Raw genomic sequence first — 18,182 nt, 5'->3', positions numbered from 1 at the left:
CCCCCCTGTGCCCTGCACGCCCCCCCGTGCCCTGCACATACTGCCCTGTGCCCTGCACGCCCCCCTCTGTGCCCTGTAAGCCCCGCCCTGTGCCCTGCACGCCCCGCCCTGTGCCCTGCACATCCCGCCCTGTGCCCTGCACGGCCCCCCGTGCCCTGCACATCCCGCCCTGTGCCCTGCACGCCCCCCTGTGCCCTGCACGCCCCCCTCTGTGCCCTGCACATCCCGCCCTGTGCCCTGCACGCCCCGCCCTGTGCCCTGCACGCCCCGCCCTGTGCCCTGCACACCCCCTCTGTGCCCTGCACCTCCATCCTGAACTATCTGGACACAGCAGGTGAGTGTGGGAAGGCACGTAGTGGGGGAGGGAAGGAGAGAGGGAAGGAGGAGAAAGAAAGGGGAGAAGGAAGGGAGGGTGGAGGGAGGGGTACAGGGATTCCCAGGCAACAGCATACCTGCCAGGCACTTCTTAAACCCTTGGAGGAGGCACAGCTTCTCGCTCAGGATCTTCCCAACCACCCTGGGCACGAAGAGCACAGGCCGGGGCCGGGCGGGTCGATGGGGCCGCACCAGGGTGTAGGGCACCAGGGTGAAGCAGCTCTCGGCCCAGAAGCACGCGCTGGAGCCTGTGGAGGAGAGGATCCTGAGGGTGGGTGAGGCTGCAGCAGCCCCCGGCCAGCCCACCCTGCCCTGGGAGGGACTGGGTCTGCTTTGCTCACTGCAGCAGCCCCAGCACCTAGAATTCCAGGCGCACAGGCTCAGCGGACACAGGACTCGCTCCAAGTTCCACAGCCCCTGGCTGAGCGGCTCCTTTGCACGTGGGTTACACAGCTTTGTGGCTCTCCAGGCACCGCTTTGCAGCCTGCAACTTAATCCTGTTTTCCTCTAGGCCCAAGGGAGGATGGCGGAAGCCAGGATTTTCTTTCTTCCATAGGATCTGGGAGAGCGGCACCCTTCTCCTCACCCGTCCTCCCAGGGCACAGCGTCCCAGCCCTCCCTCTGTCCTGGGCCCCTGTACTCCTCTCCTGAACTTTTTTTTTTTTTCCTGAGACGGAGTTTTGCTCTTATCGCCTAGGCTGGAGTGCAGTGGCGCTATCTCGGCTCACTGCCACCTCTGCCTCCCGGGTTCAAGCGATTCTCCTGCCTCAGCCTCCCGAGTAGCTGGGACTACAGGTGTGAGCCACCATGCCCAGCCCCATGATTCCTGAAGAGCAGATCCTGGCCTAAATGAGTGGCATCCCCCGGCCCCAGCTGACCAACTAGCAGCAGCTCCGAAAGCCCCTCACCCGCTCAGAGCCAGCGGCCCCTGTGCCAGCTCACCAGGCCTCACCCTCCATCCTGCTGGGGTCCAGCTGGCCCCTGTCAAAGGACGAACACAGAGGGCTGGCCTTGGCTTTGTCCATACTGATGATGCGGACCAGCTTCTGTGGTCCCCCAGAAGACAGCTGAAGGAGGGATGGAGAAGGGATGAGGAGAAGCTGTTGAAGCCATCAACACGGGCCCAACACCCCCCTGTCTTCACACCCCACCCCATCAGCAAATCCAGTGTGGTCTCTGCACTATGAGACTGTGCCCACTGAACAGCCAGGATGCCCAGGGCCCGTGCCAAGGGGTGGGAGTGGGGAGGGGGTTCTCAGGTCAACAGCCACAAAGCAGGGCCCTACAGTGAGGGGCAGGCTGCAAAGGCAGGAGGAAGGGCAGAGGTCTCCCCAGTGCCCAGCCCTGCATCATCGGCTGGGACTGGCTGAGCACTGTCCCGTGGTTCTTAGCAACCGCACGGACAGGCAGGTGCTTAGCAACCTGCCAAGTGTCCCGTGTCTGGAGAGCACAAAGGTGTCTGATGCAGAGGAATGGGAATTCAGGGAGATGATTGGCACTGGGGTGACCTGGGAGTGATGCAGAGACTCAGATACTCTGAGAGCAGCATGAGGTGTGTCTACACTGTGCAAGAGCCTGTAGGCTGGGTGGGGGCTGCAGACCCTGCCCTGATTTGAAGGGGCCCAGAGGAGAGACAGGTGGGGTCACCCTCCTCCAATCAGCAGCCCACACTCTCCACACGGTGCCCCCTGCCTCCCTGCCAGCACCGAGCCCCTCTTCCAGCCCACCCCAGTGGGGGCCAGGCCCCTCCTGGAGCCTCACCTTGCGGGTGACGGCGCATTGCTGAGTCATGTCCTGGATGAGGGCTATGAGCTGCTGCTGAGCCCTGTGGAGAACAGGAGACGCCCTGACCCAGCTGCCTCCTGCCAGGAGAGCGGGGCAGGGGAGAGCCAAGCAGGGGAGAGTGGGGGAGATGGCTGAGTGGGAGAGGAGGCCCTCTACCTAGAGGTCCACACACCCCTTTGCTGCAGGCCAGAGCGCTCCACCCTGGCGGCCATCCCAGTCTCCCGAGCTTTCAAAAGACTCCAGGGCCGGCCGGGCACGGTGGCTCAAGCCTGTAATCCCAGCACTTTGGGAGGCCGAGACGGGCGGATCACGAGGTCAGGAGATCGAGACCATCCTGGCTAACACAGTGAAACCCCGTCTCTACTAAAAAATACAAAAAACTGGCCGGGCGAGGTGGCGGGCGCCTGTAGTCCCAGCTACTCCGGAGGCTGAGGCAGGAGAATGGCGTAAATCCGGGAGGCGGAGCTTGCAGTGAGCCGAGATCCGGCCACTGCACTCCAGCCTGGGCGACAGAGCGAGACTCCGCCTCAAAAAAAAAAAAAAAAAAGACTCCAGGGCCTCAGCCCACTTCTGGAGATGCTGATTGACTTGTCCTGGGGCGGGACCCAGGGGGTGCTGTTGAGCAGCCAGTGTACAGGGCCCCCCTCCAGAACCTCAGTATTCATGGTGGGTCTGTGACCTGCAGCCTGGAGTCACCGAGAGAGCTGTTAGAAATGCAGAGTGCCAGGCCTCTCCCCAGACCTGCTGGCTCCGATCCCCAGAGTGCTGAGCTCAACACCTGTGCTTTCTAGCACTGTGCGTTCCGTGCACTTGAACCTTGGAGCCTCCCATAGGCTGATCTAGAGCAATGGTTTTCAACAGAGCAAGGCAGGGGGCAGTGTCACTCCTCAGGGAGGGTGACCAGCTGTCCCAGCTTGCCCAGGACCGAGGGGCTTCCCTGCAAGTGGGGCTTTCAGTGCTAAGACCAAGACTGTCCTAGAAGAACCAGGGGACTCTTGGCAACATATGGAGACATTTCTGGTTGTCACAACTGGGGCATGGGAGTGCTCCTGGCATCCTGGGTAGGGAGGCCACGGATGCTACTCAACATCCTGCAGTGCCCAGGACGACCCCACCACAAACAGAGATCCAGCCCCAAACGTCCATGGTGCTAGAGCTGAGAAACCCAGATCTAGAATGTTCTAGAATGAACATTTCATTTGCAAGATATAAATCATCCATCACAAAGAAACAACATCTTCAGCAGTGATCTTGGCAGGCTTCCCTCCTTAGAGGGTCTCACCACGCCCACCCTCTATTGCTGGGCAGGAGGAGGAAGCCGAGGCAGGCTGGGTGCCGTTTCCCCGTGGGCCTCTCTGGGGATGCACAGAGCTTGCCGCAGCTGCTCACCCGGAGTAGTTGGGGATGGTGCCGTGCGCAGCAGCATCCTTCATGGTGTAAGGGTTCACGCGGTGGGCGTGCCAGCAGCTGCAGCCCTGGAACATGGTGTCGGTGACGTGGAGGACCTCGTTGCAATGCACTTGAAGCTCCCCCTTGGCCCTCCCTTCCATGGCCAGGTTGACCCGGATGTAGAATGAGTCCCCCGAGGTCGCCACTTTGGCCTCCAGGTCCTGGAGTAGCCTCTTATAACCTGATAAAAGGGGACATGAGCCACAGATGAACTGCGATTACGAGCCCGCACGAGGAAGGTTGCAGAAAATTAAAGTAGGAGAGAAGGAAGGACCCTCCGCAGTCTCAGAAGCTGGTCTGGCACTGGAGTCAGCAGGTGGGAGGTTTCCAGCTGGCATGGGGGCCTCCCGGGGACCTGGGGCTCAGCCTGGCTGATCCTCTCCTGGCTCTGGGGGGACCCTGGCTGCTGGGCATGTAGAGCCACCAGGGACCTAAGGGTCCCAGAGACCGGCCAGGCAGCTGTGCACGCGAGAGGAGTGGTGTGCGTACCGTCCATGTTGACCTTCACAGACAGGCAGCAGAAGCCATTCACCCTCCTGAGAAGCCCCACGGCCTGTTCCAGGGTCGTATCCTCCAGGACTGCCTTGAACAAGGGCTCTGAGGCTTCGTAATCAACCTGAGGGCAAGTCGAGAAGGTCAGTCTCTTTCCCTGGGACGCTGAATCCAGCCAGGATGCGGAGGGCGCTGAGGGCACTGAGGCAAGGCGCGGGCCAGCCCTGGAGTAGGACCACTGCCTGCCCGCCTTGGCCAAAACAAAGCTGCACCACCAGAGCCTCTGTGGGGCCTTGAGACCTCTAGTGACGCATGCTACACATGGTCCTGGCCAGAGGGTCAACTGCCAACCCTTCCCCAACCTGTCCACTGTCGGGGTTGCGGGTTCTTTGTGATAAGCACTTTCCTCTCGAAAAAAAGAAAAAAGAAAAAAAAGAAAGGACTTTGGTTCTAGAACACTCAAGAGCATTCTAGATAGGTAGATAGGGGTTTCTTTCTTTTTTTTTTGAGACGGAGTCTCGCTCTCTCGCCCAGGCTGGAGTGCAGTGGCGCCATCTCCACTCACTGCAAGCTCCGCCTCCCGGGTTCACGCCATTCTCCTGCCTCAGCCTCCCAAGTAGCTGGGACTACAGGCGCCCACCACCTTGCCCGGCTAATTTTTGTATTTTTAGTAGAGACGGGGTTTCACCGTGTTAGCCAGGATGGTCTCGATCTCCTGACCTCGTGATCTGCCCATCTTGGCCTCCCAGAGTGCTGGGATTACAGGCATGAGCCACTGCGCCTGGCCAATAGGGGTTTCTTAGCTTTGGGATCATTCTGTACTGCTGTGGGCTGTCCCGGGCCCTATAGGATGCAGAGTGGCATCCCCGGCCTTCACCCACCCGCTGCCCTGGCTCTCCACCCACAGCCTTCCCCACTGTGAAGGCCCACCCCGCAGGGCTTCCACCAACCACTTCATCTCTTCTCGATATTGTTCTAAGCTTAGGAGAGTAGATATTTTTACGATACAAAATTAAGATGTGTTTTAACACCATTAGAATTGAATTGGCCCCCTTAGGATATCGGGACTGTCTCCCTGAACACCGTCAAGGGGCTCTGTTGCTTGAACTGCCTCAGAGCTGATCACTGGGAACCTTAAGAGCAGGGTTACCCAGCCCCTGGGCCACAGACTGGTCCTGGTCCATGGTCTGTTAGGACCCGGGCCACATAGCAGGAGGGGCGTGGTGGGCAAGTGAGCATTACGGCCTCAGCTCCGCCTCCCGTCAGCTCAGCGCAGGAGGGGCGTGGTGGGCGAGTGAGTATTACGGCCTCAGCTCCGCCTCCTGTCAGCTCAGCACAGCAGTAGATTCTCACAGGAGCGTGAGCCCTGCTGTGAACTGCACGTGCGCGGGATCTGGGTTTCATGCTCTTTATGAGAATCTAATGCCTGATGATCCGTCACTGTCTCCCATCACCCCCAAATGGGACCGTCTTGTTGCAGGAAAACAAGCTCAGGGCTCCCACTGATTCTGAATTATGGTTCAGGGTATAATTCTTTCATTACATGTTACAGTGTAACAAGAATAGAAAAGTGTACAATCAATGTAACGTGCTTGAATCATCCCAAAACCATCCCCCACAACCTGGTCTGTGGAAAAGTTGTCTTCCATGAAGCCAGTCCCTGGGGCCAAAAAGTTTGGAGACTGCTGCTTAAGAGGACAATTAGAAATGTAAAGAAGGGCTGGGCATGGTGGCTGATGCCTATAATCCCAGCACTTTGGGAGGCCGAGGTGGGTGGATCACTCGAGGCCAGGAGTTCGAGATCAGCCTGGCCAACATGGTGAAACCCTGTCTCTACTAAAAATATAAAAATTAGCTGGGCATGGTGGTGCACGCCTGTAATCTCAGCTACTTGGGAGGCTGAGGCAAGAGAATCGCTTGAACCAAGGAGGTGGAGGCTGCAGTGAGCCAAGATCACACCACTGCACTCCAGCCTGGGTGACAGAGCAAGACTCTGTCTCAAAAAAAAAAAAAAAAAAAAAGAAAGAAAGAAATGTAAAAAAGAGTTTCTGGGTCATGTGGAGGACATGAAGGAAGCTTGGATTAGGAGCTCCACGTGCTATCATTCGAGCCCTGGGGAAGCTCAGCATTCAGACAGCCTGTTCCAAGGGGGCAGTGAGGGGTGCGTGGAACACTCCTGTTCAAGGGGTTCAGCCACATCCTCTCCCCTCCTCTGTGCTCATCTTCCCGCCCCAGAGCCCCCATCCCCAGTCCCCTCCTGGGGGGCGCAGGGTGAGCCTGTGGGATGAGGTGAAGCCCATCTTGCACATTTCTTGGTTTAAAAAGTTTTTCATATTAAGAAAGCACTGTGCTTTCCTTTTTCTTTTTTTCTTCTTCTTTTTTTTTTTTTTTTGAGACCAAGTCTCACTCTGTCACCCAGGCTGGAGTGCAGTGGCACGATCTCAGCTCACTGCAACCTCCACCTCCCGGGTTCAAGTGATTCTCCTGCCTCAGCCTCCTGAGTAGCTGGGATTATAGATATCAGCCACCGTGCCCGGCTTTTTTTTTTTTTTTTTTTTTTTTTGAGACAAGGTCTTGCTCTGTCACCCAGGCTCGAGTACAGTGGTGCAATCATAGCTCACTGCAGCCTCAATCTCCTGGGCTCAGGCATCTGAGTAGCCAGGACTATGGGCATGCACCACTGTGCCCAGAAGTATTTCTTTTCCTAAAGTTTAATAATTCTGCTTCTGCTTTTAGGCCACATCAAAGTCACCCTCTGCCCATGTATTCACTTAATAATAATTAGTTAGATTGTACTTTTTTTTGAAACAGAGTCTGACTCTGTCACCCAGACTGGAGTGCAGTGGTGCGATCTCAGCATACTGCAACCTCTGCTTCCCGTGCTCAAGCGATTCTCCTGCCTCAGCCTCCCAAGTAGCTGGGACTACTTGGCGCCCACCACCACGCCTGGCTAATTTTTGTGTTTTTAGTAGAGATGGAGTTTTGCCATGTTGGCCAGGCTGGTCTCGAACTCCTGACCTCAAGTGATCTGCCTGCCTCAGCCTCCTGCTGGGATTACAGGCGTGAGCCACTGCGCCCAGCCAGGTTGTACATTTGTGTCCATTTATCTTCTCAGCAGTTTTGTGCATTTTATAACAACAAAAAAAAAGTTTTAGAAAATGTCCCCAAATTAGCTGGGCATGGTAGCACATGCTTGTGGTCTGGTCTCAGCTACTTAAGAGGCTGAGGTAGGAGGATCAATTGAGCCTGGGGAGGTCGAGCTGTGATTGCACCACTGCACTCTAGCCTGGGTGACAGAGTGAGACCCTGTTTCAAAAGAACAAAAAAAAGAAAAGAAAAGAAAAGATCGATGACTCACACCTGTAATCCCAGCACTTTGGGAGGCCGAGGCGGGTGGATCACAAGATCAGGAGATCGAGATCATTCTGGCTAACACGGTGAAACCCTGTCTCTACTAAAAACACACACACGCACAAATTAGCCGGGTGCGGTGGCGGGCGCCTATAGTCCCAGCTACTCAGGAGGCTTAGGCAGGATAATGGCGTGAACCCCAGAGGCGGAGCTTGCAGTGAGCGGAGATTGTGCCATTGCACTCCAGGCTGGGCAACAGAGCAAGACTCCCATCTCAAAAAAAAAAAAAAAAGAAAGAAAAGAAAAGAAATGCCCCAGTGGTTAAAATAGTGAATTATATGTCATGTGTATTTGAAATGCCCCAGTGGTTAAAATAGTGAATTATATGTCACGTGTATTTTACTGCACACACCCAAGTGACCACCACCAGCCCTGTCAAAGGGCCTCATGCAAAGACCCCTGGTCAGAAGTGCCACATAGCAGCAGCCACCGCGGGTGGTGTGCTGGGTTCCCCACGGCATGACTCTCATTTATAAATGAGCGGAACGCTTTACATCAGCCCAGGAAAGAGCAGGGGCCTAGCCCAGAGTGGATCTGCATGGTCTGGGGGATCTGAAGTCTGTCTGGGTCACCCCACCCACTGCCGCTGCCCCCATGAAGAGCCCGGGGGACAGGAGGGGCCTCGCGCGACTCACCATCACGATCTGGGTGCCCGGGCGCAAGGCCATCTGATCCGCCGCCGAGCCCGGGGTGACCCGGTGGATGAAGATGCCCGTGAGGTTCCCGCCGATGACGCCGATCTGCTCCAGCAACGCATCCCCCTGGAACGCCAGCACCGTGACCTGGCTCAGGATCCTGCGGGCTGGCCTCCGCCGCATGAGGACGCCGCTGCAGGCCGGGAGACGACCGGCTTGTGCACTGCCCAGAGTAGGAGAGCCGGCAAGGCCACCTCCCCATTGCTTCCCTCTGGCCCCAGTGTTCTGGAATTCTCCTCCCCCTCCATGGCCCCATGTGCTTCACCTCCCAGTGGTGATAGGACACTCACCCTCTGCTCTGCCACCCCCAGCCCTGGTTCCCCAGCCAGCCTTGGAGGGTCCCCCCTGCTGCTCACCTCTCCAAGACATCAAGGCTTCCAGGTGAGAATGGCTGCAGGCTGCTTTCCAGCTGGGGAAGGTCTGGGAGGAAGCCAAGAGCTCACAGATCTTGGTCACCCCATTGCTGATGGGGCTTCCTGTAACCTCAGCCCCTTCTCCCTCAGCCTCAGGCACCCCCTGCCTGTTCCATCCTCTGTGCTGAGGCTGAACTTTCTCTTCCTCCACCCCTTCCTCAATGCTTGGACGCTGATTTCATCTTTCCTAAAATCACTGTAACTAGTGAGGAGCTGCAACTGGGAAGGTCTGAGCACCACATGCTATTTTGTGATATTTGAATGAGTTGCCAACATTTGAAAGACAGGAAGATTTCACCTAAAATCTGGATTTCTGGCTTCACTTGAAAAAATATCTGCTGCATTTCTGCACTGACCTGTATTTCTGCGTGGACCTGCATTTCAGGACTGGCCTGCATTATTGCACTGACCTCCATGTCTGCATGGGCCTGCACTGGCCTGCCTTTCTTTTTTTTTTTTTTGAGACAGAGTCTCGCTCTGTCCCCCAGGCTGGAGAACAGCGGCGTGATCTCGGCTCACTGCAACCTCCACCTCCCGGGTTCAAGCAATTCTTCTGCCTCAGCCTCCTGAGTAGCTGGGACTACAGGCATGCACCACCACACCCGAATAATTTTCGTATTTTTAGTAGAGACAGGATTTCACCATGTTGACCAGGCTGGTCTTGAACTCCTGACCTCGTGATCCACCTGCTTTGGCCTCCCAAAGTGCTGGGATTACAGGTGGGAGCTACTGCGCGCAGCCCTGGCCTGCCTTTCTACATGGATCTGCATTTCTTTTGTTGTTGTTAGTGTTGTTGAGACGGAGTCTTGCTCTGTTGCCAGGCTGGAGTGCAGTGGCGCGATCTTGGCTCACTGCAACCTCCGCCTCCCAGGTTCAAGTGATTCTCCTGCCTCGGCCTCCCGAGTAGCTGGAACTACGGGTGTGCACCACCACTCCCAGGTAACTTTTGTATTTTTAGTAGAGACGAGGTTTCACCGTGTTGGCCAGGATGGTCTCGATCTCTTGACCTCGTGATCCACCCACCTCAGCCTCCCAAACATGCACCTGCATTTCTATGCAGACCTGCACTACTGTACTTCCCTGCATTTCCACGCTGGCCTGCATTTCTGTGGGGCAGCAATGACTGGCACTGGCCAGCGGCTGCCTGCTCCTTACCCCAGACCCCTCTGCTTCCCAGCTGGTCGTGGCAGGTCTCTGAGTTGTCAATCCTAGGACTAGAGGCTCCCCAGGGTCTCCCAAGCTCTAGCATTTTCCTGTACAGCCTGTGAGCACCCGAGCCAGGGAGCAGCCTGCCAGGGTCCACGGCTGCAAGTCTCACTCTGTGAACCACACAGGAGAACCAGGGCCAGCACAGACCTAAGAGTTCCCTAGGCCTGGCTCACAGGCAAAAACCCACTGGGATCACATTCAAAGCCAATGAAATGAGGTGTGTACTCTGGATGTATTTGAGGTCAATTCCACTAAAAGTATATGCAACCAGGGCATTATGCAGAATCCTCACAGAGGAAAAATACAGACGAATAAGCTCTCCCTTCTCATCTCACATCTAATTTAGATATGCCTTGGGTGGACTCTGTCAGTTTATCGCTGTTATACATAAAAACCTGTATGAGTCCCCAGAGATGACGGTTTCTGGTCGTGCGACCCACAGGAGGCACCTGGGCAGCGCGGGGCACTTGCGCCCCCTGGTGGCCATGAGGTGAATTCCAGATGGGGAGCAAAGCACCTACTGTGTGCAAGGCCAAAGGCTGGGAGCCAGTTGCGCTGAGGTGGAAAGGCGAAGGCACCCACCCGTGATGGGCCCATGGACTTTGGAAGGAGAGAGGGCTGGTCCAATCACAAACAGAAATGAGCCACAAGAGAAGCACGAGGCCTTAGAGCCACCGCCTGAGAGGAGAGATGCTCCCTTCAGGTAGATGTCACGCTGTGCCTGGCCTCAGCCTGGCACCACTAAGCGACCCTGCCTGCTGCCGTCTGAAACCACTGGGAAGCCCAAGCGTTGCAGATCAGAGCAGGGGGCTGGGTGCTGAGCGGGGCGTGGATCAAACACAACTTCCCTGGCTCTAGGGGAAAACACAAGGACGCCAGCAAACAGAGCGCAGCTGGCCTTTGGCTTATGCTGGCTGGCAGGCAGGACTTTCCCAAAGTGCAAGGTCGAGGCCAAGGTCAAGGCCCAGGGCAGAAGCTGAGCTGTGTTTCTATCTGCTCTTTCCCTGGAGAGAGGCCCCGGCCTTCTCATCCGCTCCCTGCTCTGCCCAGGGGAGGCAGGCTGCTGTGAAGGTTCAGGGTTGGGCACGCTCACCTGCCCTGTCTAGGAGCTCATCATCCAGGTGTGGGTCGCCCGCCTTAGCTCCCGGCGGGGCTCCTGGGTCTCCCTCCAGGATTTCCAGGCAGCTGCTGCAAAGCACAAGCAGCAGCAGGCTCAAACTACACCACCTGCTCCCTCTGAGTCCCCACGCCCCAAGCACTGGCCCCCAGCACCTGCCAGCTCCGCTTTGAGGGCAGGAGCTGCTGCCTGCAACACCCAGATGCCCTGAGGTCTAGGTTGGTGTCTCTGGTGAGTTGCCAGGAAGGACCCCAGTGCCACACGTGCTCTACCTGAACGACCAGGGTTCTTCCCCGAAGTCCTCAGCCACCCGCTTGCACAGGGACTGCTGGCTGGGGGGCACGGGGCTGCTGGAGCGGAAGCTGTCCGCCAGCTCGCGGCTGGATGTGTTGCTCAGGTCCGACCAGAGCTGAGACTGGAGGAGGGAGAGCAGAGGTCAGTGGGGCACGCACGAGGGCACCCCGAGACTCCTCCCTCGCTCCCCCACGGTGTAGAGAGAGTGAGCCACAGTGAGAACTGAGTGGAGATGAGGCAGCAGGAGGGGAAGGAAATGTGACCCCATGTGACATGGGGTCACATGCATTGAGCGCCTGCTGTATGCCAGACACTGGGGTCACGTGCACTGAGCGCCTGCTGTATGCCAGACACTGGGGTCACGTGCACTGAGCGCCTGCTGTATGCCAGACACTGGGGTCACGTGCACTGAGCGCCTGCTGTATGCCAGACACTGGGGTCACGTGCACTGAGCGCCTGCTGTATGCCAGACACTGGGGTCACGTGCACTGAGCGCCTGCTGTATGCCAGACACTGGGGTCACGTGCACTGAGCGCCTGCTGTATGCCAGACACTGGGGTCACGTGCACTGAGTGCCTGCTGTATGCCAGACACTGGGGTCACGTGCACTGAGCGCCTGCTGTATGTCCGGCACTCTATTAGCTGCTTGGCTTAGTTCTCAGGATAAATCTGTAAGGTGGCGCTGCTGTCCCATTTGACATGTAAAGTGATGTAGTTTGGCCATGTGTTCCCACCCAAATCTCACCTTGAATTGTAATAATTCCCTCAGGTCAAGGGTGGGACCAGGTGGAGATAACTGAATCATGGGGTACGGTTCTCCCATGCTGTTCTCGTGATAGTGAGTGAGTTCTCACAAGATCTGATGGTTTTATAAAGGGCTTCCCCCTTTGCTGAGCACTCATTCTCTCTCCTGCCGCTCTGCGAAGAGGTGCCTTCTGCCATGATTGTAAGTTTCCTGAGGCCTCTCCAGTCATGCTGAACTATGAGTCAATTAAACTTCTTTCTTTATAAATTACCCAGTCTCGGGTATGTCTTTACTATCAGCATGAGAACAAACTAATGCACAAAGCGACTGAGGCCCAGAGAGATTGAGTTAGCGGCTAGGGAGGGCAGGCTGCATTCAGAATGCACACTGACAAATGTGACATGCGAGGCACTGAGGCCACCAGGTGTGTGGGGTAGGTCTGAATCCAGCCCATTCTTTCACTAATAAGTATTCCTGGAGCAGCTACTATGTGCCAGGTCCTTTGATGGTGTCAGATGTACAACTGAGGACAGGCACCATCCTTGGTGTGGGGGAACCAATGGGCACCCATGGACCAGTGAGGTGGAGTGAGGCATTCCAGGGCTGTGGGCAACATGGGCAGGGCAGGGAGGCCAGGGCGGACTCTTTGGAGAAAGTGGCACAGAGGAGTGAGGTGGAGTGTGTGTGTTGGGGGCACATTCCAGACAGAGAGAGCAACAGAGCAGTGGCACACAGAGAGCCCAGGCTGTAGGAGGCAGTCCCCCTAGAGCGGCCAGATTAGAAAGCCGGGGCAGGAGCAGCGTGGCTGGAGGGGAGCTGATTGGTCAGTCGCCCACGAGGTCGGTGAATGAGGACGGTGTGTCCTGGTGAGCAGAGCTGCTGGGAGCCAGTTCTGAGCACCTGAGGTCCCTTCCCTTCCCTCCCTGACCCGACCCGCCCCCAGGGAAGGGAAACATGGCTGGACTCTGTCCTGTGGGGAATGGGGGGCACAGGGGGGCATTAAGGCAGATGCAAGAGTCGATTCAGTTGAGGGTTTGGACTGCTCTGGCCCAGGGAGTCCCAGCACTGACAGTGACATCTTCCCCTTGTGTGCACTCAGTGTTCTGGGGAAGATCCTGGCCTCCCCCGACTCTTTGAGTGGCCAGCGGGGCAAGTGAGCCTGGGCCTGATGCTCTTGGGGTGCTGCTGGGATGGTCCAGGAGGGAAACACCAGGTCCACCCCAAGGCATGGCAAAGGGATGTCAGGCTCATCTGCTTCTCACCCTCCCTCCCTCCCGGCTCCCGGCATCCTGCGGCACTGGGGCTTTGACCCCAGCATCCTCTCTCCCTCCCTCCCGGCTCCCGGCATCCTGCGGCACTGGGGCTTTGACCCCAGCATCCTCATGCCACATGCCCACTGTGGTGGGACCACCTCTTTACTTTGCCAAAGGGTGAGGGCAGATGCCAGGGACCTGAGGCTCCAGAAACCACAGTGAGGCTGGCATCCCGGGAACTGTCTGTACCAGGTTGAATCGGGTCCCCTGGAAACTCATGTCCAGGGACCATCTGTGCCAGGTTGAATTGGGTCCCTTGGAAACTCATGTCTGGGGACCGTGTTTACCAGGTTGAATCGGGTCCCCTGGAAATTCATGTCTGGGGACTGTCTGTACCAGGTTGAATCGGGTTCCCTGGAAACTCATGTCCACCCTGCAAATTGTGAATGTGACCTTCTTTGGGAACAGGATTTTCAGACGGGTACCCTGTCAGCACTTTGACTTTGGACTTCTGGCCTCCAGGACTGTGACAGAATCAACCTCTGATGTTTAAAAGTCTCGCAATAGGGCCAGGTGCAGTGGCTCATGCCTGTAATCTCAGCATTTTGGGAGGCTGAGGCTGGCAGATCATTTAAGGTCAGGAGTTCAAGACCAGCCTGGCCAATATGTTGAAACCCCATCTCTACTAAAAATACAAAAATTAGCTGGACATGGTGGTGGGTGTCTGTAATCCCAGCTACTTGGGTGGCTGAGGCAAGAGAATCGCTTGAACCTGGGAGGTGGAGGTTGCAGTGAGCCGAAATCACATCACTGCACTCCAGCCTGGGTGACAGAGCAGACTCTGTCTCAAAAAATGAAATAAACTCTCACAATTGCACCAACCTCTTCCCTGTGGGGACAGGGTGGAAGGAGGCCCACTTTTGTCCTGACAGAGGAGCCCCTGGCTGGCCCAGAGGGTCAAAGCAGTGAGGGAGGTGGGAGGAGCGGCCATACCTCCGTGGAGCTGACGAGGCTGCCGTCGCTGTCGCCTCTGGGGCGGATGGCGTGCATCCGCACCAGCCGCTGCTTCTCCCGTGGACAGGGCTCCCTGGTCCTGGCTTCCTGCTTGAGCTGCCAAAGACAGGCCAAACAGGCTGGTTAATTCAGGAAAGGCTCCTGTTCGAGGCCCGGGGGGTTTCTACCAGGTCAGCACCACCCGTTCCACCCTCCCCAGCAGTTTCCTCTCATCAGCTTCCAGAGAAAACAATCATGTCCCTGTCCTCTGAGCCTGGGACCCCAGCGTCACAGGATCACAGGAGCTGCCAATCAACGAGACTGAAAGAAACCAGCTGGACACACAGCATTTCATTTCTTTTAGAATATGGGTGATTTACCAGTTCTACGAATAATATATAATACACACACACACACACACACACACAGAGAGAGAGAGAGAGAGAAAATTGGAGGTAGGGAAGCAGAACCAGTTAGAGAAGAAAATAAAATCCACCCGTCATCTCACGCTCAGAATGAGCACAGCCTGCACGCTGGCGCCTGCCTCAGGGTTTTTCTCTGCGTGCACACGTGTGTTTTCACCATCGATGTGGGACGCTGGCCGTGTAGGGGTGAGGCAGGTGGATTCTGCATGCAGAGGGAGGAGCTCCTGTGCCTCCCTGGGGGCTGGAGCTGGAGCTGCCTGCCAGCCCAGAGCGGAGGCTTTCTAAGAATCCCGGCTGTCTGGGAACATGCTCCCTCTGTTACATGCAGGTCTGTCTTTCCGCTCTCAGACGCTAGGCTTTTAAGCATTTCAGGAACACAGCATCTACACTGCAAATGGCTGCCTGTGGACAGCTTCCAACGCCGACTGCCACATCCATCACCACACTCGACAGGTTCCAGAACCTTCCGCTAAGCTCCCCGTTCTATGATACGGAAGCAGACTCTACTTGTCTACCGGGCACCTTCAAGGTTGCACGGCACCATTCACGCGTGGGAGCCGGTGTGTCGGTCAACACAGTGACACTGGGCCGTCTCTGCAGGTGCAGCGTGTGGCCCAGCCTGGGACCCTGCCTGTCCTCCTGGTGCCTCCCTGGGCCACCCTGGGGCCCAGCTCTGTCCCGCTGTCCCCGCAGCCCCTGCCTGGCCTCCAGCTCGGGTCAGCCGGGAGCACTCACCACGCCCGGAGGCTCTGCCTGCAGCTGGCGGAGCTGTGTGCGCAGCTCACAGACCTGGTCCGTCAGCTCGAACACCTGCCTGCGGAGGGAGTCCTTCTCCACCAGGCTCTGCGAAATCTCTCTCTGAGCACTGTCCCTTGCGGAGTATGCCTGTGGGCCAAGACGGGAGGAAGGAGGCCAAGCCATCACCACGGGGGAGCCTCAGCTAGAGAAGGAGAGCCCTGTTTCTAGCCCGTGCTCATCTGAATCCACTAAATGGCCCACGCTGAGTTGTGCAAACTTAGGATTCATTTCAATTCATATTCATGTGTGCAGTTTCAACAAAACCCAATATTTGGGGTGCACTTTCTCAGGGTCATGTGCCAAGAATAAAAGCAAGAAGGACAATAGAGACAGCGTATGGACAATAGGCATGGGGGAGTGAGGAAACGTCATGTGGATCAAGGAAAGAGACCCTGTAATCTGGGACCAGCTGCCATCGAGGACAGGGAGCTATGAGACTGTCCCCGGAACCAGCCCTCCCCTGGGGAAGCAAGCACTGGGTGGCGGGGTGGGCCTGGCCTCTTAGGTACCTGGTCTCGCTCCTTCTGCAGCTCGCACACCTGGGCCTGCAGCGCGTTCACCTTCTCCCTGTAGAGCTGGCAGGCCATCTTACTCTTCTGGAACTGCAGCAGGGTCTGTTCCTTCTCTTCCCAGTACTGGACAGAGTGGGACACATGGCCTGTGGAGCTCAGCAGCTCTGAGGGTCTGGGCTGAGGAGGGGGTCGGGGAGCCCAGGGGTGGAGGGAGGGAGGTAGTTCTAGGGATGAAATAAGGTCAATTCTCACTCGTCTCTCTTTTTTTTTTTTTTTTGAGACGGAGACTTGCTGCAATGCCAAGGCTAGAGTGCAGCAGCACGATCTCAGCTCACTGCAACCTCTGCTTCCACGGTTCAAGCGATTCTCATACCTCTGCCTCCCTAGTAGCTGGGATTACAGGCACACACCACCAGGCCCTCTACTAAAAAAAATACAGCTAATTTTTTATTTTTAGTAGAGACAGGGTCTCACTATATTGGCCAGGCTGGTCTCGAACCCCTGGCCTCAAGTAATCTGCCTGCCTCGGCCTCCCAAAGTGCTGATTATACGTGTGGGCCACCGTGCCTGGCCTCACTCGTCTCTTAAGTGCTAGATTTCGAGGCATATCAAGACAGTTGCTTAGGCTGTTTATATCTGAATTAAAACAATGAGTGGATGTTACATGCATAGTTGTGTTTTGCTTTTTTAATGTCCCAAAAAAAAATTCCCCCTCCCTGTCCTCTTCTCTTCCACCGTCTCCTTTCCTCCCCGTTCCCTCCTCACCTAAGTCCCTGGCTCTCCCTGGGGCCCCGGGCCCTGAAATCCCCTGTGTTTGAATCACGCATCTGCCTGACCATGGTCTTAGCTGTGGGGTGTGAGTCGGAGCTCAGGGTGGCGCTGACAAAGCAGGTCGACCGTTTCGTTCAGCAAAATTATGTGAGCTCGGTGTGGATGAAGGAATCTGGCTTCCCCACGGACCTGTCCGCGCCCCCGGGACCAGCCCCAGGAGGGTCACAGGAGAGGAAGGGGTCACACAGCACCTGCTCTCGCTGCCTCTCAGCGGCCACGGCCCGCTCCCGCAGTGAGTGGATGCGCTCCACCAGCTCCTGTCGGCTCCCCCGCGCCTCGTCCAGGCTCTGCTCCAGAATGTCCTTCTCCGCCTGGGGCAGAGAGAGGTCATTTTGGGGTGCTGGCTTCCCCAGAGGCCTGCCCTACGCAAGCAGAATCCCAAGGAGACGGCGGCAACTTCACGGTCAGGTGTGTGGACGGACGGAGTCTTACTGCTGTACACTGGGCGGGGAGAAGCCACGGAAGAGCCACCCACCACGCCTGGAAAACGTGCACATTCACGTCCAAGGAGAAAGGAACGCAGGAAGCTGGCGACCTCTCAGGACACCTATTCCTCCCTTTACCAGGTCAGGCCTCTCCTCCAGCAGATCTCCCGGCAGTTCCGCGGCGAGGGAGAAACCAGCAGACGGGTTGTTCCCTCTGACACTCACTTCCCAGGAAGCAGCTAATAAACAGGGACACAATCCAGGCTGCAGGAGGGCCGGTGCCCCAGGCCCAGTGAATGCTTGTGGAAGGAATATCTCAATACTAATCTACTGAGAGGGGCGAGGAGGAGAAGCCGAGGGTCATTGCTCACTCACTGCTCTGCTTCAGAACCGCCCTCTCTCCCGTGCACGTGAGGCCCAGAGGGCGGAATCTTTCCAGGCAGAAAGGTTTCTTTCCCCATCTTTAACACGAATCCCATGTTTTACAATTGGCCAAGTCCCCTCCAAAACACAGTGGCTGCAGTAAACCCACCGAGTGGGGCACCTCCAGCGGCTTTCGTTTTCATTTGTTTGAAACAGGGTCTCCCTCTGTCGCCCAGGCTGGAGTGCAGTGCCGTGATCTCAGCTCCCCGCAGCCTGAAACTGTCAGGGTCAAGCGATCCTCCCATCTCAGCCTCCTGAGTAGCTGGGACCACAGGTGTGCACCACCATGCCCGGCTACTTCTTGTGTTTTTTGTAGAGATGGGGTCTCGCCACGTGGCCCAGGCTGGTCTTGAACTCCTGAGCTCAAGCTATCCGCCCATCTCGGCCTCCCAAGTGCTGGGATTACAGGAATGAGCCACTGTGCCCAGTTCCAGCTTTTAATACTGGTTCCAGCAGCTTTTAATTGTGCCAATTTTGGGGTCTGGGGAACAGCAGGAAGGAAGGAGGTAAAGAGAAAGTGGGTGAGAAGAGTCACCG

The 18,182-nt window shown here is 56.7% G+C and overlaps 1 protein-coding gene and 1 long non-coding RNA gene across 3 annotated transcripts in view; one reads left to right on the top strand and one right to left on the bottom strand.

Annotated features, from left to right (window-relative positions):
* CARD14 (caspase recruitment domain family member 14) overlaps positions 1-18,182 on the bottom strand; it is a 75,927-nt gene that overhangs the window by 3,301 nt on the left and 54,444 nt on the right. For both annotated transcript variants that reach the window (XM_077973151.1, XM_077973153.1), the window contains 13 exons: positions 16,989-17,108; positions 15,964-16,089; positions 15,392-15,541; positions 14,232-14,348; positions 11,219-11,361; positions 10,923-11,017; positions 8,564-8,627; positions 8,148-8,340; positions 4,099-4,225; positions 3,550-3,790; positions 2,137-2,200; positions 1,328-1,442; positions 453-623 (listed from right to left, as the gene is read on the bottom strand). In XM_077973151.1, coding sequence (XP_077829277.1) covers positions 453-623; positions 1,328-1,442; positions 2,137-2,200; positions 3,550-3,790; positions 4,099-4,225; positions 8,148-8,340; positions 8,564-8,627; positions 10,923-11,017; positions 11,219-11,361; positions 14,232-14,348; positions 15,392-15,541; positions 15,964-16,089; positions 16,989-17,108 — 1,726 coding nt within the window. The remainder of the gene's footprint in view (positions 1-452; positions 624-1,327; positions 1,443-2,136; positions 2,201-3,549; positions 3,791-4,098; positions 4,226-8,147; positions 8,341-8,563; positions 8,628-10,922; positions 11,018-11,218; positions 11,362-14,231; positions 14,349-15,391; positions 15,542-15,963; positions 16,090-16,988; positions 17,109-18,182) is intronic.
* On the top strand, positions 5,350-12,252 carry LOC144336049 (uncharacterized). Its single transcript, XR_013407449.1, has 2 exons — positions 5,350-5,689; positions 9,275-12,252. It is a non-coding gene; the product is annotated as an uncharacterized LOC144336049 (long non-coding RNA).

This window comes from Macaca mulatta, chromosome 16 (assembly GCF_049350105.2).
Source record: "Macaca mulatta isolate MMU2019108-1 chromosome 16, T2T-MMU8v2.0, whole genome shotgun sequence".
Classification (NCBI taxonomy): domain Eukaryota; kingdom Metazoa; phylum Chordata; class Mammalia; order Primates; family Cercopithecidae; genus Macaca; species Macaca mulatta.
This window is presented reverse-complemented; position numbering and strand designations above follow the sequence as displayed.